The sequence below is a fragment of the Microsporum canis genome, genomic scaffold (assembly GCF_000151145.1).
Source record: "Microsporum canis CBS 113480 supercont1.5 genomic scaffold, whole genome shotgun sequence".
Lineage (NCBI taxonomy): Eukaryota > Fungi > Ascomycota > Eurotiomycetes > Onygenales > Arthrodermataceae > Microsporum > Microsporum canis.
In genome coordinates, this window is record NW_003299165.1 from 1,299,881 (window position 1) to 1,321,438 (window position 21,558).

The 21,558-nt window shown below is 47.3% G+C and overlaps 8 protein-coding genes across 8 annotated transcripts; 5 read left to right on the forward strand and 3 right to left on the reverse strand.

The window, feature by feature from the left end:
* Positions 1 to 253: 253 nt before the first annotated feature.
* MCYG_05575 (cytochrome c peroxidase) lies at positions 254 to 1,568 on the forward strand (the record flags this gene model as incomplete). The annotated part of the gene is made up of 4 exons (XM_002845660.1): positions 254 to 607; positions 691 to 847; positions 917 to 1,272; positions 1,338 to 1,568. 4 exons carry the CDS (start codon positions 254 to 256, stop codon positions 1,566 to 1,568), a joined length of 1,098 nt encoding a protein of 365 aa, XP_002845706.1.
* A 568-nt stretch (positions 1,569 to 2,136) lies between these two features.
* On the reverse strand, positions 2,137 to 2,930 carry MCYG_05576 (C-8 sterol isomerase; the record flags this gene model as incomplete). The annotated part of the gene is made up of 3 exons (XM_002845661.1): positions 2,137 to 2,270; positions 2,332 to 2,600; positions 2,683 to 2,930. 3 exons carry the CDS (start codon positions 2,928 to 2,930, stop codon positions 2,137 to 2,139), a joined length of 651 nt encoding a protein of 216 aa, XP_002845707.1.
* A 479-nt stretch (positions 2,931 to 3,409) lies between these two features.
* MCYG_05577 (diphthamide biosynthesis protein 4) lies at positions 3,410 to 4,039 on the forward strand (the record flags this gene model as incomplete). Its single annotated transcript, XM_002845662.1, has 1 exon — positions 3,410 to 4,039. One exon carries the CDS (start codon positions 3,410 to 3,412, stop codon positions 4,037 to 4,039), a length of 630 nt encoding a protein of 209 aa, XP_002845708.1.
* Positions 4,040 to 4,859: 820 nt separating this feature from the next.
* Positions 4,860 to 6,093, forward strand: MCYG_05578 (thiol-disulfide exchange intermediate; the record flags this gene model as incomplete). Its single annotated transcript, XM_002845663.1, has 3 exons — positions 4,860 to 4,938; positions 5,155 to 5,227; positions 5,334 to 6,093. The coding sequence occupies 3 exons, from the start codon at positions 4,860 to 4,862 to the stop codon at positions 6,091 to 6,093; spliced, it is 912 nt and encodes a 303-aa protein (XP_002845709.1).
* A 2,404-nt stretch (positions 6,094 to 8,497) lies between these two features.
* MCYG_05579 (uncharacterized protein) lies at positions 8,498 to 9,145 on the reverse strand (the record flags this gene model as incomplete). The annotated part of the gene is made up of 3 exons (XM_002845664.1): positions 8,498 to 8,860; positions 8,968 to 9,045; positions 9,119 to 9,145. The coding sequence occupies 3 exons, from the start codon at positions 9,143 to 9,145 to the stop codon at positions 8,498 to 8,500; spliced, it is 468 nt and encodes a 155-aa protein (XP_002845710.1).
* Positions 9,146 to 11,117: 1,972 nt separating this feature from the next.
* Positions 11,118 to 11,693, reverse strand: MCYG_05580 (uncharacterized protein; the record flags this gene model as incomplete). The annotated part of the gene is made up of 3 exons (XM_002845665.1): positions 11,118 to 11,137; positions 11,235 to 11,537; positions 11,633 to 11,693. 3 exons carry the CDS (start codon positions 11,691 to 11,693, stop codon positions 11,118 to 11,120), a joined length of 384 nt encoding a protein of 127 aa, XP_002845711.1.
* Positions 11,694 to 15,366: 3,673 nt separating this feature from the next.
* Positions 15,367 to 17,449, forward strand: MCYG_05581 (MrgA; the record flags this gene model as incomplete). Its single annotated transcript, XM_002845666.1, has 2 exons — positions 15,367 to 15,976; positions 16,062 to 17,449. The coding sequence occupies 2 exons, from the start codon at positions 15,367 to 15,369 to the stop codon at positions 17,447 to 17,449; spliced, it is 1,998 nt and encodes a 665-aa protein (XP_002845712.1).
* Positions 17,450 to 18,689: 1,240 nt separating this feature from the next.
* On the forward strand, positions 18,690 to 21,038 carry MCYG_05582 (meiotically up-regulated gene 71 protein; the record flags this gene model as incomplete). The annotated part of the gene is made up of 1 exon (XM_002845667.1): positions 18,690 to 21,038. The coding sequence occupies one exon, from the start codon at positions 18,690 to 18,692 to the stop codon at positions 21,036 to 21,038; it is 2,349 nt and encodes a 782-aa protein (XP_002845713.1).
* Positions 21,039 to 21,558: the final 520 nt, after the last annotated feature.

Below are 21,558 nucleotides of genomic sequence, written 5' to 3' on the forward strand. Positions count from 1 at the left end.
GGGTCTCTAGATCCCAGCCAATGAGAGCAAGTCTTTCTCCGTCTGGCCAAAGCAGGTGGATGACTAAGCTCGGTCGAAAAGCAGCGCTTTTGCTCTTCTTCTTCTTCTTCTTCCTTTCTTCCTTTTTCCATTCCTTGTCCTTCGTTTCGCTTTCGCTTCCATCTGGTTCTCCTCCCCTTTGGCTGTCTCCAGGCATCATCACCCTCCTTTTTTCGCACCATCAGTCAATTGCTATATACTTAAGACTGTTACAATGGCTTCTGTTGCCCGTACCTTCTCCAGAGCTCTTGCTCGCGGCGCCTCCGCCAGACCCTCGGCAACTCGCAATGCTGCCCGATTCGCCCTTCCTGCACAGACCTACAGGGCCTCTTCACGGAGAGGTTACTCTACCGCTTCTGAGCCCCAAAAGTCTTCCTCTGGGATGTACTGGGCTCTCGGAGCTGTTGCCGTTGCTGCTGGTGGAACCTACTACTACATGAACAACGAGAGCTTCGCTGCCGCCCAGAAGCCGTTTGTCCCAACCAAGGAAGACTACCAGAAGGTCTACGATGAGATTGCGCATCTCCTTGTGGAGAATGACGATTATGATGATGGTAGCTACGGACCTGTAAGGCTTCCCCCCCTTTATTTAAAATGATTTGCGGAGAAGTTATGGTGAACGGCCGCTGACGCTACCCGTTTTTCTAACAGGTTCTCGTTCGTTTGGCCTGGCACGCATCCGGCACATACTGCAAGGATACCAAGACCGGAGGAAGCAATGGAGCTACCATGAGATTCGACCCTGAGGCTAACCACGGAGCCAACGCTGGACTCAAGGCTGCCCGTGACTTCTTGGAGCCCGTCAAGGGTGAGTACTTCACATTCCAATGCCGACATGATTGTAATGATAGCACTAATAATGTCGTTTTTAATCTAGCCAAGTTCCCATGGATCTCGTACTCTGATCTCTGGACCCTCGCAGGTGCCTGTGCCATCCAGGAATTGCAGGGTCCCACCATCCCATGGAGACCTGGCCGCAAGGACAACGAAGCCTCAGCCTGCACTCCAGACGGCCGCCTTCCTGATGCCTCGAAGGACCAGAAGCACATCCGAGACATCTTTGGCCGCATGGGCTTCGATGATCGTGAGATGGTTGCTCTCTGTGGTGCTCATGCCCTTGGCCGTGCCCATGCTGATCGATCCGGCTACGACGGCCCATGGGACTTCAGCCCTACCGTCATGACCAACGAGTTCTTCAAGCTCCTGCTCTCTGAGAAGTGGGTTAACAAGAAGGTATGTTGTCACATCAGCACTTCCTTCCCTTTTATAGTTTAACGTCAGCTAATGTTATATCACAGTGGTCCGGCCCCGCCCAGCTTACCGATAACAAGACCAAGACCCTGATGATGCTTCCCACCGACATGGCGCTGATCAAGGATCGTGAGTTCAAGAAGCATGTCGAGCGCTACGCCAAGGACTCGGACGTTTTCTTCAAGGAATTCTCTGAAGCTTTCGTCAAGCTCCTTGAGCTCGGTGTTCCATTCACCTCTAAGCCAGAGGACCGATTCGTCTTCAAGGCTTCCGAGTAAGCTAGCCAATCGGTCTGATCCAAACGAACCGAGACAAAAAGACAAATAGAAAAACAAAAACAAAAAAGGCTAAAAAAACTTGAAGAAATGGAAGAGTACTTTCGCTCTTTTTGTACGAGTTAATGCCCTGACAGCCTCCAGTCGTTTCATTATGTACCACTTCTACCTTCTCTTCTCTTTTCCCCGAATACCTCCTTTGCTTACTCTTTTGCTTGTACCGATTAAACATCCCACCCTACCAAGATTTATTTACCTAGATCCATTTAACTTAGCGTATTTTGTCATCGCAGGGTACTTCACGGCCCCTTACCAATCAAGCAAGCAGTTCATTCTCTTGTTTATTCAAGCTTCAATTTCTGCTGCTTAAACACAGTATATACGTCATTACCTGACCAATCTCCACTCCTGTTGCTATTTTCGTTTGGCAGCTCTCACAAAACGGTGACATAAAACGGGGTAACCTGTAGGTGCAAAGTAAAACTGCCATTGACTTTTATTTCTATAATACCCTATATATTACATCTCCCCCAGCGCCTTTCCGCTATAGGCTGCAAATTTTTGCCTGGTTTCAAAACTTCCCGTGAGCCAGCTGCCTAGCCATCAGATCTGCAGTCAAATAACATGTCTTCCATAGATTGACAAAGTCAAGGTTGCTAGTAAAAGACTCCACCAGCCCGAAAGGAAGCATACTTGGAATCCAACCTACCGGCGTTTACATTAGTATTTCACGCTTAAAAAGTTTTTATTTTTCGAGTTTACTCACCTTGCGCCAACTCCAATGCCCATCCATCCATCGCATAATGGATTGACTGTCCTCTAGGCAAATGGTTCACATCTCCAGGCCAATATGTGGTAGCCGCCAGCTGTCCAGGTCTGTATGCCTTTTCCGTACCGTTGAGTATGATAAAGTAATCATCAGCCAAGTGCAGGCCAGAATGTCCGTTAGAATAGATAGGAGTTCCGTAAAAAATCAGGTATTCAGTGACTGATGCGTGGAGAATAGTAAATGCTCCCATGGCGCTTCCATGGTTGCTATTTAACCCGTTAGTTCTATATCACGCGCTAAATCTCGGAATTTGACGATGGAGTGAGAATGCAAGGGAAGTAAGTATACCTCCATATCCACTTATCTGTGTTCGTGGTAAAAGGTGCAACATGCTGGCTACCGTATTCTTCTCGAAGCGCAATGTTCAAATCCTCCATCAACGCCGTAACGTTGGTTGGGTGTCGGTCAATTGACGCCTTTGCAAGTTCCTGTAGTCTTGCCGGCTTGAATATGTAGAAATTACCGATATTCGAATCCAGCCAGTAGAAAAGAATGGTAAGAAGGGACAGAGTCCCGACCCAGTTGACGGCGCGCATCGTGAGATAGTCTGGTAAAGCGCACCAGACAGCTGTGTTCGGGACTTGATTTTGTGGAAAGGTAGAAAAGGAAGGATTTTGCCCTATATTTAAATCCTTCGAAGGCAGCAATATTTTAAGGTGAGGCCGTAGATCGCAGATCAGGATCAGCTTTGCTCCCTAGTTTCGGCTCCCGGAAAGACACTGAGCTGGATGGGCTGATGTAAGGCTCACATAAATGAGCGGCCACCACTTTTTATGCTGTTGCAGCTACTTTTTTTAAGCCTTCAGATATAACATTGAGCACCAAGGAGGTCTAATGTATGATTCATAGTAAAGATGAGGCTGCCTTGTATGTATACATTGTAGTATTTATGGTGAGCTTCTCCTTTATAGGAGGAACATGTGGATGACTAAGCCGTAAGAGCACAAATTTTGGCTGAAATTTATGGAGGCGATGCAGATTTAAATCGTCAAAGGAGAAACAGTTTCCTTCTCTGATGGCCCCTTCAGACGCTGGCCATGAGGCTATTTCGCACTATGAAATCCTTCATCTCCCACACCCTCCAGTTTCGCTAAGAAACCAAGATATCAAGGCTGCCTACCACCGTGCCTTACTCCAATATCATCCAGATAAATCCGGCTCTTCAACACCCTCCTCGCCAGGAGAAAAGGCAGGAAAACGGGAGATTTTTCCCAGAGGACTTAATACCCCCAAATATGTGGCGCCCCGCACCGTTGATCAAATTACAGCTGCCTACAAGGTCCTCTCCAATCCAGCAGCAAAGGCGGAGTATGACCAGGCACTTCTGTTATCTGGGTTTGGAAAGACTAGTACGGCTACTAACCGAAATGAAAACGATGACCTGGTATTCCGCACTGGCCTAGAAGTCCTCGATCTTGATGACATGGTGATGGAGACAGTAGTTAGTCAGCCGGGTGGAGATGAAGAACAGAACAGCATCGAGACTTGGTATCGAGGCTGTCGATGTGGTGACGAGAAAGGATTTATGGTTAGCGAGACGGATCTAGAGAACGAGGCCGAGAAGGGAGAGATTATAATTGGATGTCGAGGGTGTAGCTTGTGGGCCAAGGTGGTGTTTGCTGTTCATGAAGATACGGACGGGTGAATTCTGATGGCCAATATCGAACAACATTTTCACCACGAATGCCGAAAGTCACTCGATTTGGCCATGCGGCTAGACATATCCCCCACGAAGGAAGCAGTGCCAAAATAACGAATACTTGGGCTGGAGTATGGAGGCCAGAGTACAGCCTTCACGGTTACATATCGGATATATGACTAGCCTCCGTGAGCGATGTGAATGTCTGATCCCTTTTCCGGCCAGGGTAACCTTGAAGAGTTTTGTCGCCGTGGGAATTCAAATTCCTTAGGGAGAGAGCTTTTGATTGGGCTTCTAGATGTAGAAATTACCCCTTGCCAGGGTATACGCCTGTGATTAGTCCTACGTGGCCTATCCTATTACAGCCCGCTTACAGCACTTTGGCCCTCGATAACTGAATAATTCAGTCAATTCCCTTTTGGGTGAACTATACAGATGGATTTATGGCGCCTGTATATCTGTGGTTTTGCCATCCATAACCATAATTTCGTTTAATCCGGCGAAATCAATTAGTATCGATTGAGCAAATGTTCTAAGTATGGTACTATAAGCTACGTAATATATTTATGGAACTATTGGCAATGCATGGTAATTGTTATAATTACTCAAATTAAATGTTCTCGGTATAAAATATCCTTTCTAGACACGAATAATCTAAGGCCTGCTTGTTCAGTAGTGGAGTTGGTAGTATTTGCGGCTCAAATAGGGCGCTTGGTGCTTAAATACTGGAAGGTAAAAAAATACATCTAAGCGCGAATTTGTCAACGTTCTCAACAACCAAAACAAGCCGTCACCGTGTCTCAAACCAACCACTTCCACGGTCAAGATGTCAAAAACGGTTGAGATCACGTCGCCGGAACAGTTTCTAGCACTGCTATCAACGACTCCCATCTTGATTGCCGACTGTAAGCCATCCATCCAATCCGAGCATGCTCTGTCCGCCTGCCCCTCGTCACCCCACCGGGAACATCTATGATGTCAAGCAACGCGTTTTCCTCAGCTATTCTCTACCTCAGCCTCTAAACTAATATGTTTGCTCTACTATAGATTATGCGGACTGGTGCGGGACCATGTAAAGCGATAGCTCCGGTATTCGAGAGCCTCTCGGCGCAGCATTCTAGGCCCAAATGTGAAGTTTGCGAAAGTCAATGTCGATAACCAACAGGACATCGCAGGTCTCTTCAATATCACAGCGTATGTACTTGGTGATTGCTCTATATGCAGAGGCCGTGCTATCAGCTAGGCCGAGATGAGCGAAGGGATTGTTAATGGCTAATACGTGCTGCATTTTCTGTGATAGCATGCCAACCTTTGTGATTTACAAAAACGGCGAGGTTCTGCGAGAGGTGAAAGGAGCGGAGAAAGAAGCTCTCACCAATGCTGTTATGGTTGGCGTGCGGGCTGCTAGCGGTGAAGCCGGTGAATCCTCGGACGCAGCAGGTGATGATAGCCAGACGTGGCTAGGTGCTCCCGCTCCAAGATTATACCAGGACATTACGGATGAGATCGATGTTAAGGGCATAGATATGCTTAACCGCGACGATGAAGCCGGACCTGGGAAATGCTTATTTGACAACCACATCCCGAGAACGATTACAGCGGCCAAAGGGAAAGAAAAGGAGGCGATACTACCAGACTGGGTTCAAAGTGACACGGACGAGCAGTTGATTGTGTTCATCCCGTTCCAGTCCTCCACCAAAGTACACTCTCTACACATCACCTCGCTTCCCCCTTATAGCGATGATGATGAGGCACCCATGCGGCCAAAGACAATAAAGCTCTTCACGAACCACACCCACATCATCGGTTTCGAGGACGCGGACGAGACCGAACCGGTCCAAACGTGCGAGATATCACCGAAGGACTGGGACCCAAAGACGGGCACTGCCACAGTTGAGCTTCGTTACGTTTTGTTCCAGCGAGTATCTTCTCTGGTTGTATATTTCGTTGATGGGGATGGGGACGGTGAGAAGATAAGAGTTGACAGACTACGGCTATTTGGCGAGAAGGGGGACAAGAGGGAAGGCGTCATACAAAAGGTTGGTGGTCCAGGGATGTGAAGCAAATTGCTTCCAGAAGAACTAGCACAAATGTTCGTAGACCAAAAAACAAAGGAGTCGGCTGCCTGGGAATACTGGGAAAACTTTACGAGGGTTACATCAAATTATCAAAATTCCATTGTCAATAGGTACTTCTAAGCGAAATTTACATCAAACGGAAGGGAATATATAAAAAGGAGTGTTTGATCCTAACAAAATGGCCATTCCAGTTGACATGAAATGACCAACAAAGTAAGAATCAACGTGCAATTTCATCTCTCTGGGACGCAGCTGACACCTAAATGGATAACATCACTGAGGAAACCATCTGTACAGACAGCTTCGGACGCATAGGTAACACGGGTAATGATAAGAATCATCGTACGCTGCGTTCGCCGCACGAGAGAGAGAAAGAAGAGAAGAGACTAAGAAAAAAGCGATGAAAAAATCTTTTTATTGTAAGAGCGAGGAAAGCACGCTAGTCCGTATATGGAAAAGCAAACAGTGCAAACACAGAACACCTCGCCTAAAGATTGATTAGTCATAAAACTCATCGACCTCAAAGATTTTTTTTTCTTGCTCTCTCTTTCTCTTCTTTCTCTTCTTTTTATTCATGGCCAATGATGGGGTATACGGGAGGCATGATCTCTCGGTATCTATGAAAACATAAATAGGAAGAGACTGAGTGGCTGTATAGCCCAATGATCTCAATTGACAACTTTCGCTGAGGCCATTCCTCCGCTTTTTCATATTCCGCTTGCCCTTCAAGATAGGCATTTCTCAATATCCTCGGTTTTTCTCTCCCATCTCGTCTCTCTCTGGAATGGGATTTAATCTTTCAACAAGTGACTGGTATACCATGACGTCATGGTTAATCACAATCCTGATGTCCATCCTTTCCTGCCGCGGGAATAAGCATCCGAGATATCATGTGTCTGTGGAGTCCTTTGATATGGATACCAGGAGAGTAAGAAAAACGGACCTCTCTTCTTTGGTACTTTATCAGATAAAACTACCTTGTGGGTGGAATGCCCTTCACCTCGGCCAGAAGAGGGAAATGCTAGTTTATGAACGTTGCAGGTGAATCTGATGGCAATAATATGATCGCCTGATCAGCCTTTCCCGCGAGTCGGTTCCCGTCCCATGTGGCACTTTGGCACTTTGGGGAGGCGAACTCCATGTGAGTTTTTCCCATGAAGGAAGAAGAGTTGAATAATATTGGCAATAACTGCAGATGCTAGAGGATCACTCTTCTTCTGGAAGACAAATATATTTTTACCTAGCCCTTCATGTTTCAGAATGTCGAGCGTTCGACTAGATCGATATGCACGCGATAGTCAGATGGAATCATGAAATCATTGTCGACCATCGACATGCCATTATCTCTGTCTCCACCAGCTTATTTTCTCTGGAAGTACTAAGTATTCCATCTTAAAGGCTGGGGAAGATCGAGAAGATTCAAAGAAGATAAATAGAATAAAATAGCTGATGGACTTAATCGGAACTTTATCAGTGATCGGACATATGGCACCGATTTTGGCAGTGATGACGCGATGGCAAAATGCAAGAGAATAGAAACGAAGTAATTCGCCTCAATCGGTAGTTTTGAAATATGTAGTACAACCGCAAAATATAAAGCGATCAGTGGAGTCTGCCAAAGTTGAGATAGTCAAGGACGAACATGGGGAGAATGTTCAGGATCGACGGCTGCATACTCTTAAAAGGCAAATCGCTGGTGTGGTCAATAGTCCAGTGTCTAAAAGCGAGGCAACCGTGTGCTTGTACTGTTGTGGGGGAACGTTCAAGCACTCTTTCGCGGTTCTGGCTCTGCTAGCGCATAAAGCTACCAAGCAGAGGATGGAGCAGAAACGCATTATATAAACTCCAACACATGATTGGGGGTTAAGTTTTGTGCGGGAGGAGGCGAGCTAGCTTGGAGGAGTAAGTCCGAACAGGAGAGCCGACAGGAAGCCTCTGTACTTTATCTCGTATTCCGTATTCCCGCAAGGTGGCACGGGAAGAGATTCGGACTTCACCTATTTGTCGTCATCCTGGACACCTTTTCTATAATCTGCATTGAAGAGGACATGCAACAAAAATAAGCAATTTGAAGGAGAATTGTTGCCGGAACCGTATATTTATTTGCTGGAGCGCCCATCTCGTGTGCTGTTTCCCATGTACCTTGCCAGCCATAACTCCTCTATGGTTCAAGGAACATGCCTCATATATCTTCTTGCGCCGATCTAATCTAGGTGGATCTCGCAAAGTGTTCCTATTCAATCACATGTACTCCGTACTCCGTAGCTTGATGCAAGTAAGGTGATGGGCTAAGCAGTGACTCAAGAAGAAAAGGAAAGAAAAAAAAAGTCACCAAAATACGTCCGAGACAGCGTCAAACGTTATAGAGGGTAGTTCGTCCCATTATTTAGCCCAGCATGGGGGATATGCAACGGGGCCCTGGCACAACTCGTATACATAGTAAGAGTGTTGGAGCCCGCCTGGTGGTCCAGATTGCCCATTGGGTATAGCATCCTCCGCCTGGCGTTATCACTAGGACGTGCATCCACCACACGGCAGATTTGTAGGCGCCTTTTGGATGACGGCCAATGCATGGGCTCGAATTTCTCACGATGGTGCTTCCAGTGTGCCATGACTTGATCACAGAGCAGGCTGGTATATGGAGTACTCCGTACGGGGGAGGTAGGATGTCCCCAGTTTCTGCGGTGGAATGGTATAGAGTGAAGAAAATTTTCTCTTCTTGAGTTGCGCGCGCTGCGTGTATATGATTCTACACTACAGCCGCCAAGCGCAGTCGGGGCATTTTTAGCCAATGCATATATTGGGACTATTAATATTAAAATGGCCAGCCTGTCGGCCTATAGCCATCGTGCTCACCATCGCACTATATATGCAAAATGTTGCTTTCTCGTCACCGATTCGAACGGTGGTGTTTCGAAACACAGTGTCATGCAACTGTATACCAAGGCAGCAAGCATCACTCCGTGAACAACTTGGGCGAAAAAGATCTCTTGAGTTGGCGGTGAACTATTGTTTCGATAAAGGTCAAGTCCATGTTTTACATCGTCTCTTGACTTTCGTGTCTGTCATCCTCATGTGGACGCCATTTGTGTGGCGAGATAGAGGCCTGGCTCATTCTAGAACCCAGAACTTGTTCAGTCCACCGTGTGATTAGGCGACAGAGATGTTTCAGGCCACAGTCAGAGCATATACATACTACTTCTGGATGTACGGAGGAGGAATATTCCCAAGCCGGGATAAATATTATCTGTTTGGTTGTTTCAATCGATAAGATATGAAAAAAAAAAAAAAAAAAAGAGAAGAGACCCTTTTGGGATTGTTCGGAGATGGGCGATGGTGTGTGTGTGTGTGTACATGTAACGTTCCTGGGATGTTTAATACTATATGTGGTGACCGGAAGCGACGAAACGATACGACATCTATTTGCCATTTATAGAACTTGTTTCAGTTGATCTTTCTGAGAAGCCCTGCGACTCCGACAGTCTGTCCCCGTTCCGTCCAAGGGAAAACACAGAACAGGTTATCCGGAAAGCCCTTCTTGTTGGCAGGCAGCTCTGGGACGTGCTTGGAAGGGCTGCTGACCCCAATTGCAACAGTGAGGGAAATTAAGTATACGCACGATGGAATCAATCCCATGCACAAAGGTATTTATTTTGCCGCCAGCGATCGGAAGTACTTTGGGCAGGCATATATATTATATGGAGTATTTGTAGTAGTAATATATATTCATCTTGTCCTGCCTGGCCTTGCAAGGCTGTATTTCCAACCCACCCGCCCTCCAAGGCACAGTGGACCAATTGCCTCTGCTCGGATGCCTGGTTGTTGCCTTCCCTTGCCCTGCGTCAAGTCACTCCGAATCACCCTGGCCCTGGAGGCCTTGGGAGAAGCCAGGATAGAAGAACACTGCTTCTGGCGTGTTTCACAATAACCTAGGATTGAGGCACTAGTCGAACTTAACTTGATATGCGCGGGTGGAGCAACATCACATCGCCTGGGTCAGGAACAGACTTTCTTGCGACTCTCTTGCCAGGAGGGGCGACGGTAAGGTTTCCCTCCTGGCCAGTCTATTTCCACTTCCCATGCTATTATTTGCGGAAACTAAGATCTCTAGGCCCTAATTTGCTCTGGATTCAGGCTGAGAGTGGTGATTGTATCCCTCGCTTGAGGGTTCGTAATGGTCCAATGTTCCCAAGCTAAGACTTGGGTGATGGGAAGGTGGTCGTGTGCAGCCCTCGGCGGGACGAATTATTTTGTGTATATACCATACATACTCTGTATAATCCTGCAAACAACCTCCTCGATCAGTAAAAGTAGTCCATATCTTGTAGTAAGAAGGTAAGCCGAAAGAAAATTTTGACTAACCGAGTATTCTCTATTTACCTTTTTTCTTTACCCCGGATCTTAGAGGTTTTGTATACCTCGCGCGCCCTTGCATCTACTCATTCACATGCTTTCCTTCTTCTCCTCGCCGTTATGCCGCAAGTTCAGGTTGATTATTTGCCATTGAGATTTGCCGCCATAGCTGTAAAGTTGATCGACCCAAGCCGCTGGCTGTTCAACGATCGGGGTGACCATGTCACAGCTCATCTCGATCTATTTGATCTGTCGCTGTCGCGCCGGAAGGTCGATGTGTATCTTTTCTTCGCTGTGTGTGTGTGTGACGACAAAGGGTCATGAATTAATCTTGTTTTGATGCCTTACATAAGCTGTGCGTCCATGATGTATATCAAATTTCAGGTTTTGCTTTAACATCAAAGGAAAAAAAACCTGTACTGGAAACACTTCCATATGAAGAGAAGCACGCGTACAAAAGCTGCGGGACACGTAGCGGCTACATGATCGGTATATTCATTTTCTTTTTTGCCAGCCGTGGAACAAGACCTCGATGAGATTGATGAGATATTAGAGGAACACAGAGCAGATTATCTGCCGTTCTCTCAACCGCCGCGGCCTCTTCTCATGACCCGACCCAGCTAAACAAGATGCTTTGCGTTTTTCTTTTATTATCAAGCCTCTGGTCTTGCGACTATATACCTTGATATCAGATACGGCAGAATGTGGGGGTTGCTATTTTCGCTTGTAGCTCGCGGTTTGAAAGTATCACGAAGGTTTTTTTTTCTTACTTGGGCTTTGGTTTCGGTACGCGGTCGTTCCTGGAGAGGAAACCACTGCCACCAGTTGAGCCGGAAGTCTTCCAGAGGGGTGACTGGTAACTAACACCTTGAGCGTCAGGGCGGCTGGGAAACGAGGCAGAGAAAGAGGTTGGATGAAGAATATGTCACGTCCCACAGAAGCTAACTTGGACCGGGTTGATACACGAATGGGAGAAAAACCACAGAGGCCCACGACAAAACCAGGATCGGCAGTATTCCGGCAGAGATGACTTCTTTCTCTCGCCTTCACGATTGCGTCGAGGACACCTTGTCCTGGTATGTATTCCGTCCATGCTATTAGAGATTTCCATGGCGTGGCTCACAGTCCATCGGTTGGATACATGCATGCAGTCCAGCCATAATCTCACTAATCGGAGCAAAGGCGCAGGCACGCACAGTCACATCACATTTTTCTTCTGCATCAGTCATGAGGGAGAAAAGGAAATGTCGTGCTGCTCTGTGCACGCTTGATGCGTGGTACTGTTATATTCGCATAGCTGCAGGGGTAGCTGCCAATTAGCGTACCGTCTATTTCTGATGAGAAACAGCAAAATGACTATCGAAGGTCAATGCATATTAGGCGTCGAGACAGTAGTTGCAACGTCCAAGGACAGATTTGATTCCACTCAGCAGAATGAGAGCCGGGTTAACGTCAAACAAAGCATCTAATCGGTCAAGACAGAAATTGTGGATGGAGCCGGGCGTATCTGCTTCCCCGGCCCATTCTTGAGGATAGAGTTCAGGTCATTGGAGTACAAGATGGCAATAGTGCCTATTTTCCCCATCATGGATTTGATGCACGGCTGCTAACTAATAGTGGTGCTATCATAGCTATCATGACTAGTTATGACAGCGTTTGGGACAAACAAAGAAGGCATGATGCATGCTTTGACAGTGCGGCTGGAACCCGACAGCTGGGAGACCCTCGCTTCGTCCTGAGTTTTGGTCTAGTAGGGAAGCACCTTGTTTGCCCGCACGACTCTTAGAAGACACCTCTGTGGCTTCTCTCTTCTTTGACGATCATTCCAATGTGATTTTATATCACTGATGGCAATGGGATAAAACCCGAGTGTGAAATTGAGTCAATTAACATGGGTACAAGGAAGCAATTTTCCATTGCAGAGCTTCAGAACGGTTCGTTCAACCTCATGGTGTTGCCAACCAGAACCTTTGCTTTTTAAAGAGAGATCTTTGATGTTCATCCCTCCTACCGTTAGGGAAAAGCTGACAAGAAAGAAAAAAAAAGGTTTATGATACTGCGTACTTATGAATAATATTTCTTATCTTTCGACTTTCTTTTTTCTCCCTCTTTGCCCTTTTGGAACTTCCATCTTCTGCACGCTGTGTCAGAAAGTCTCTGGCACCCAAAACTGTGCATAAGTATGGATCCTTCGTGGGCAATCACCCATACCTTACTCGTTCTTTTTTTAGGTGAGGCAGTGGGCCGACATCACCGACAAGGCGGCACACGGAAAGCGATGAAGAAAAAAAAAACAAAATGGGATACACAGCAGGCAAAACAAAGTCGACAGTCAACGACAGCCAGGAATATAGATTGCTTTTCGGGCGGCTTTTTCTTCAACGGCGCTTCTGTAAATTGTCAGCGCTCGCATGGCCGCATGAACGTCTCTAGTTGGACGCTTCAACCAAAACAAGGCACACTTCTTACAAGAGCACCTCCGCTTAGAAAGCCCATTCAGGTGTTGGAGCACGCTGCCTCTCCCGCCAGAATGGGTCAAACACGATCCTTTTTGGCTTGAGAGACAAGAAAGACGAAGGAGAGGGTTCCTTTTAAGCATGTTAGCGTTTGGAGTGGTCACTTTTTGAGGGTTGAGCGCGCGTGCTCTTGTCAACATCGACATGTAAGAAAAAAAAAAGGACGAGCACAACAACTATACAAGCGGTGCCCGCGAATCGTATCTGCCGCACAGAGCATCCTGGCGCTCAACATTCCTCTCTAACCTCCGCATTTTTCCCGTCGAGTTTCAAGTCCACAAAGTGGCTCTGGGCCGGTGGACCCTTGGAGTACTTATGGTTAGATACAGAGGGAAACACTTTGAGAGCCAAAAAAGGTTGATTTTCACAGGCATTGGTTGTGATATTTGAGGTATCGGTATCCAGCTGTCCAATCTGGCTGCGTGGAACCGGACGCGACCTGCGTCCTGTCATCGCTTTCCGGCGTCGATAGGCTTTTTTTTTTCCCTCTCTGCTCACCACGCCAGGCGCTGGGTTCGACCGGCCCACACACACCGCTCACTATCACTGTCACGAATTCTCGGATGCTGGCTGCTCGCTCGGTCAGCGACGATCCAATAGCAGCGCCAATCTGGCGTTCCTGAAGGTTAATGATCTGGGGTGTTGTGTGAGTTAAGTGCGAGAGTTAAGTGTGTCTGAGTGAGTGAGTGTACACCTCAGGTCGACCTTCAACTGGTACAGAGTACGCGAGGTACACTCATGTACAAGAGATATGCATTCCATATACATACACAGCATGCGCAGGAATGACGGTGTATGTATGTGTGAGATGTACGGTTCAGAGTGCATGATATTACGTATTTGTCCCGTTCCTGGCTTTCCACTCTTCGGAGCACAGGGTTGGCGAAGGAAAGTCCACATACCCTGCTATGCAATCTTGTTGGTTCGTTGGCCTCGCCGGAACTCGCTGGGGTGCCTCGCTGACCGCTGCAACCACAGGCACAGCAGGGTCTCCGGGGCCAAGGGGACCAGCAGCGAGAGCCTGTGAGAGCGTGCTAGGTGTGGTGTGTCCTGCCTGTCTGTCTGAGATCAGCAGCGCAATGGTTAGCTCTTCCTAGTGTTGGTCCCCCCTCCCCTTTTTTCTTTTTCCATCTGGTGGAGTCGCAGGCTGCGCCATCCTCCGACCAGCGGCCCCAGACCAGCTAACGAGGTTTGTTAGTTACATCCACAGGCATATCCATTTTATTGTGCAATTACAATCGGCATGGTTTACTGGGCCGTAGCGTCGCCTGGGCGAGTTATCAAAAAAAGATGAAAAATAAAATATAAAAAGCAAAAAGCAAAAAAGCAACAGCAGAGAGTTGAGTCCACTGGGCCACTGGGACCTCGCCCGCGCCCGCTCGACCGCTCACTGGATGGCCACCCAGCGTGTCTTAACGGTTCATGCTACTCGCCGGATTGGCAACTTAGCCTGGGAAACGAGAGCGAGAAAAGTGATTGACACGCTCTCCTTCTGCCACTTCTCTCTCTCTCTTCTCTTCTTCCACTTCGTCCTTCACCATGCTTTCTTTTTTCCCTTCTACTTCTTCTTCGTCTTCCCACTGATATACACTCTTTGCCATTTCTTTTCTTTTTTTTTTTTTTTTACTTCTTCTCTTTCTGAGCCACACGCCACCATTCCGCGTTAATTTACCTGTTCTTCCCTTCTTCCCCTTCGTTCGTTTCCACCCTCTGATTTGGACAAAACTGTCGTCCAGTCACTCACTCTTAGTTCACTAATTGTTTTTTCCTCTTCTTTTCGCCTTGCCCGTCAACTGGTCGTTTATATACTTATATCATCTTCTCCATATTCTTTTTTCCTCTTCTCTTTTAATTACTCTGGTTCTGTTTTATATTTACTCTACTCTGTTGGCCTGCCTACTTTCTCTCACACTCTCTCTATCTTATCCCACCAGAACTCAGGCTTCCTCAGTCATTCCTTAATCCTTACTACTCCCTCACCCTCTCTCTCCTCACGCCCTTTTCTTCCTACCGAGGAAAAACCCCGAGTCAAACAAGCCGTTCTTTAGCAAGCCCCAGAAGAAGTTATATACCATATGGGTGGCGGACAAACGAAACTCGACTGCTGAACTCGACAGAAAAGCAGCCTCTAATAATCTAATCATCCTCAATCTGCCACTCCTTGTCGAATTTCCAATTCTACACACTCCTTTGATACACACGCTTATCTGGGACCGTCTCTAAGAGATTGTTCCTATACCTTTTTTCCGTTTTCGATTGATCATATATACTTTTAATTGGTAGGTTTGAATGGGATTTCTATTGTATGATCGGGAGAGATGTTTTGGCGAATGGGTGACTGATGAAATTGGCTAGGTTATCCCATCATCATCTTTTGTTTTTCACAATGGACTCAGCCTGTGTTGCTCAACAGGCAGCCGGAGCGGTTCAGCCTTCATTCTACTACTACAATCCTGAGCCGGAATCACGCCACGGCCAACACGCCTTCTTCACTCCCCACCCAAATGACTACGCCCAGAACCAGATGCTGATGGTCCAGCCTCAGATGCCACAGCAGTACGCTCAGCATCATCACATGCAACCTCAACTGCATTTGCACCCATCCGATCAGCAGAACGGTGCACAGTTTAGACCTCTCAATGCAAAGGACTATCTATCTACACCGAATACGACAAGCAGCCCGTCGCCATCTCCACAGCCAATGCAAATTAAGCCTAGCGTTTTCCTGCACGGCTCGCCTGCGCTCCTGTCCCTGGACACTAACTGTGGCTGGGCTGACAGCAACGGATTCCCTTCCACCCCTCCGCTGTCGACCTCCGGTAGCAGTATCAGTAGTCCTCCATCGAGCTGTGGTATGATTCACACTCCAGTTAACGGTGACTCTTTCCGCATGGAAGGTATCGAGGGTGTCAAAGAGGGCTGTGAGACGGATGTGGAACTCGAGCTCCTAGCCGACTCTCACTGGAACCGATCTGCCTCGCCCGAGATGACTCCTCGTAAGTCATCTTATGATATTGTCCTCGTCCTGATTTAATTTCATCGTTTATATTTGTCTGATGTATACTAACACTTGGCAAAAAGTATACGTTCGTCCATTTTCGGTGCAATCCAATGCTGGTTTACCGCCCGCCGAGCCCAACCACCAAACCATTAATAGCGGCACTGAAAACGGATCGTCGCTTACATCATCCTCTCGCTCACCTTCTCATTCTCCTAACATGACTTCTTCTCTCCTCCACGAGACGCCCACGACGTCATTTCCCTCGCAGCAGCCCTCCAGCACCGACTTCTGTGACCCGCGCCAGCTCACCGTCGAATGCTCGGTGCTCTCGCTGCCTGTGCCCGACTTTCCGCCACTCCCGCCACTCTCGACCGTTGACGAGGATAGGTCTCGATCCATCCTGCTCGGCAACTCGCTAAACTGTAAACTCGAACAGAGCCTCACCGTTCCTGGCCTGAGCCACGACGATTCCCTCGAGAGCTTGTCTACCTTTGATGCCATCTCGGATCTCGACTCTGAAGACGAATTTGTTAACGGCATCGTCAATTTCACTCCCACCGAAAACGGCTTCTTATTAGGCGAGAAGCGTCGACGTGCCACTAGTAACGGCAACAACAACAATACCAGCACTGCTACCACTTCTCATGAAGACGACATTGTAAGTGAGCAGAGCTTGGAAGATTTGGAAGACGGTGACCTGTTTGCCCGTTCCTGTATCCCACTTCCAGAGTTTGATTCTGTTGACCAGTGCAACATCGCTGGAGACATGAGGACGAAGAAGCGAGTATCAGCCACTGGCCGACGTATTAAGCAACTCCCCACCGCGCCTGAGGACAGTGATGCCGACAGCCTAGGTGCCATCATTCGAACTGCCCAGAACAACGTCAACAGCCGCACTTCTCACACTGACTCATCTTCCACACAGGCTCAACAGCCATCTGGAGCACCAAGCCACGAAAGTTCAGAGACCAACCCACAGAGCACCTCTTCGGAGACTCCCGCCCCCGCTCCCATGGTGCCTGTCGGTCGACGTGGCCGCAAGCAGTCCCTGACTGAGGACCCATCCAAGACTTTCGTTTGCACCCTCTGCTCTCGTCGCTTCCGCCGTCAGGAACATCTCAAACGCCACTATCGCTCTCTTCACACTGAAGATAAGCCATTCGAGTGCCAGGACTGCGGGAAGAAATTTTCTCGTAGTGACAACCTCGCCCAGCACACCCGTACTCACGGTGGCTCAGGCATGCCCATGAACATGTCAGACCATCACCCTGAGTCATCACCTTTCGACGACCAAGATGCTGGAGCTCTTGGTGCTGTCCTCTATGAAGTAGCTCAGGCTGCCGCCAACAAGTCGACGACTAGTGAATCATCTGATAGTGGCCTCTCAACCCGAGAAACCCAGTCCAATACGCCCTTTACAAACCGAAAACGCCCACTCAAGAAGCGCAAGCGTGAAACATCCGAGTAAAAAAGGCTCTCGGTTCGACCTTGCACTTGCGTTAATGGATAATGAATCTCTTACAAAATCATTTCATTCGAGTGGAAGTAAATTTCACCGAAAGCATACTTTCTATCCATGGGCATTCAATAAACTTGTCACTCATACATTCGGCGCACAACTCATAATAAAGGGGATTGGTGTTTAAGGGCACTGGCGTTCTCAAAGGTTGAATTTTTATCGAACGGCTTTGGGTTATTCTCGACAACAATCTTTCATCATACAATGGTGATTGCTTCTTGTCACTTTCAAGCTCGCTTGCTTATAGCTCGGGTTTTCCTTTTCTTTTTTTTTTTTTTTAGATATTCGTGCATCGCTTTCGCTTCTTGATTATTTACCTGTTTTAATCCCTTCTCACTGTCGGATTGCAGTTGACTTGTCCTCAAATGATGGCAACAATACTCTACCCAACGACTACCTTATTTTCACACAAATGCTTGCTGGTTCTAGCATTCTTCTTATATCCTCCAACCTTTGGCCTTGTCTCTTCCTCGCCACTCCCAATCCTACGCTCTATATCCCGCTTATTCCTATGCTTCATAGCTCTATACTTGATAATATTATTGTAATTGCTTGTCTCTTTTCATCTTTTTTAATTCATGGCCACCTTTTCCTATCTAGCATTTTATTTTTTATCTTCTCCGATTTATGACTTTTATGCCACACTGCTTTTTGCCTACTTGCAAGTTTGCGAGCTACCTAACTATATTGCTTGCTTCCGCAACGTATCATTATATCCTTTTTGCCTTGATATTTTCTTAACTGTCGCTTCAGTATTATATTCAACTTTTCCTTTCAGCTACTTTGATATTTCGCTCTTTCGTGGTTGAGCGTACATAACTTTTTCCTTTTGTTGACTGTAAAAAAAAAAAAAAAAAGGCACTTGTCGATATTATTTTTTTCTTTTAACTAATTAGTTATCTATTTATAAATGAATATATTTATTGAGGTTCTTTTCATCTCGTAGACTTGATCTCATATAAAAACTTACCAGTAGAGAATTGCGTGTGGGGCGAAAACTTTGGCAGCAGCAAACATTTCATCGAGACGTGACATCGACCCAACTGACCTTGATAATGCCAACATACTGGGCTAGAGTAATGGAATATTGATACTCCTTACGGCTTGCTCTATTGTCTAGAACATTAAAAGCGTATGCAGAAAGAAAAATATCCAAGCGCAGTCCACCCTCCCACCAAAGCGGTTTGCCATGCCAGAACAACTAAACGTTATAGCCCTCATATCTGGCGGGAAGGATTCACTCTATACCATCCTACACTGCCTGAAAAATGGTCATCGAGTCGTTGCACTCGCAAATCTATACCCCCCACCTCGACCAGGACGAACTGAAGGGCCTGATGATGATACTGCGGAAGAAGACGCGGACCTGGACAGCTACATGTACCAAACCATTGGATACAGTATAATTCCACTTTACAAATCGGCATTGGACATCCCTTTATTCCGGCAGGAAATTCGCGGTAGTGCAATAGATACGTCTCGGGACTATTATTACCACCAGCCTGCCGTAAACGTGCCGGGGGAGAAATGCGAGGAAAAACAAGATGAAACGGAATCTATCTATCAGCTACTTATACGGGTCATGGATGCCCATCCGGAAGCGAATGCAATCTGCGCGGGCGCAGTTCTGTCCACGTACCAGAGGACAAGAATTGAAAACGTTGCATTGCGGTTGAATCTCGTACCTCTGGCGTGGCTGTGGATGTATCCTTATCTCCCTGCGCCTGCACAGCGTGAGAACGGGGATACCGAGTCTGGACCTGGAGCTAGGACTCCGCTAACGGGGTTGCTAGACGATATGGCTGCATGCGGATGCGAAGCAAGAATAATAAAAGTAGCAAGTGGGGGACTAGATGAGAGTACCTTATGGGGTGATATCGCTAGTAAAGACGGGATAGTGAGGAGAACTATGGTGAGAAAACTGGGGCGGTTCCTTAATGAAGGAATTGAAGCTGCCGTGTTGGGTGAAGGAGGGGAATATGAGAGTCTTGCTATAGACGGGCCACGGGTTTTATGGAAGAAGAGGATCCAAATTGACTCTGCGGAGAGGCGGGTTGGAGAGGCTGGTGTGGCGTTTTTATCCCTCAGGGGCGCTAGGTGTGTCGACAAGGAGCCGCTTGACAATGAAAATGAGGCAACACTAGATGATGTGAGGACACCTCAGATTTTTGATGATGAATTTAGACGTGTTCTGGATTCCATGAAGGTTAATGAGGTGAAGCATAACGCTCCGTTATACCAGATACAGGAGGTTAGCGGGTATGAGAGAGCTATGGTGCAGCTCAGGGAGTCTGGGAACTTCTTGAATACCTACAACTTGACAGCACCCGAAGCCGGGAATGGAGCTTCCAGACAAATGGATGCAATTAAGGGGAAACTAGCAACACTTCTAAATTCTCGGAAGAAGAAGGATGGAGAAGTGTTGACTACAAACGACGCTATCTTCAGCACCATCTTACTCCGATCAATGGACGATTTTGCATCCGTTAACGCTATATATTCCAGCTTATTCACTCAGCCCAACCCACCAGCAAGAGTCACGCTAGCATGTGGAGACAATTTACCTACGGGAGTTGATATCATGATATCCTTTACTTTCTACCTATGGCCAAGGACCCTACTGCAGGCGCTACATGTCCAATCTCGGTCCTACTGGGCTCCAGCAAATATAGGTCCTTATTCCCAGGCAATATGCGCGCCGATGCGGTCCGCTTCTGGGCTGACGCAGATAGCCGGACCCGTTTTCATTGCCGGCCAAATCCCACTGGAACCTAGCTCGATGCAATTATACTTATATAGTGGAGATACTGGAGGGGACATGTTATTATTTCACTCTCAAGCTGTCCTGTCACTGCAGCATCTGTGGAGAATAGGCAAGGCCACGGGAGTGGGGTGGTGGACGGGAGCTGCGGCATTCCTTTCTACCGGTGCTGACGTTCGGTCTAGAGCTGCTGTGGCGTGGGATATATGGAAATTTATGAATGAAGACCACAGCACCGAAGACCCGGAAGAAGAGGATAACAATCCGTCTAATTTTGATGTCTGGCATATGAAGTATGGGGGGCAATACGGCCAACCAAAGGCAGAAGTGTCTACACGCCCGATGCCGGACTTTAACATTGTCAATGGGGAACCAGCTATACCGTCTTTCTTCGCTATTGAGGTCGATGAACTACCCCGAGGAAGTAGTATCGAATGGCAGGGCCTTGGGTTACGAGCAAGCAGCGTTACTTTGGCATACGATCAAACCGATGAGCTGCAGATTCTACATGCGTCGGGGCCCGAGTTTGGCTGCTATACATCTATTGCCGTCATGGCGCATCCAAACACTGATCTAGAAGCTTTGTTGCAAAAGGCAGTGTTAATAGCTGCGGAAAAGCTGCCTCAAGGAGGCATTTTTTCCCATATGGCCATTTACACACCGCATGCCGCAAAACTCAAAGATTGGGAGGGTCAGGTCATTCCGTGTAAGGCTGTGTATGGACCTCGAGCACAAGAGCTTGTTGCTGGTCTTATTTTTCAAACACCCTCGCCATAGGGTATATGATATAAGATTAAGGGATGGAATGTTCCTGGCGCATATACGCTGAGTATCTATTGATGTCTAACAGACATGGTCTCACGTTGATGTTTGGAGTGTGATAGTTCCGTGATTATTCATTATGAGACACTGAATATACTCATACAGCATGGAGGCATCCACCGATTGGGTGCAACCTTTCATAGGGAGTCATCAAGCCACAGATGTGAAACTGCATTTACCATGCATTGAGTAACTGCAGACATCTAACTAGGTAAATAGCCAACGCCACCACTAAGACGAGCATCACTACTCGATAGCTGTGTATACTCCAAGCATTAGCTGGCCAACAATCCAGTTGACCGTGACGTTTAATAATATATCTATTATAGCCGGCGGCCTCAAAACTAGCGTTATAAGTCTCGCCACTCTGTCAAACCGCATCTTGCGCGACAGTATCATGCTACAGATTGATTATCATTGGAGCAACTTTGATTCCTCCGGTTCCGACGCCCATCACCCAGATAATGCCGTACCT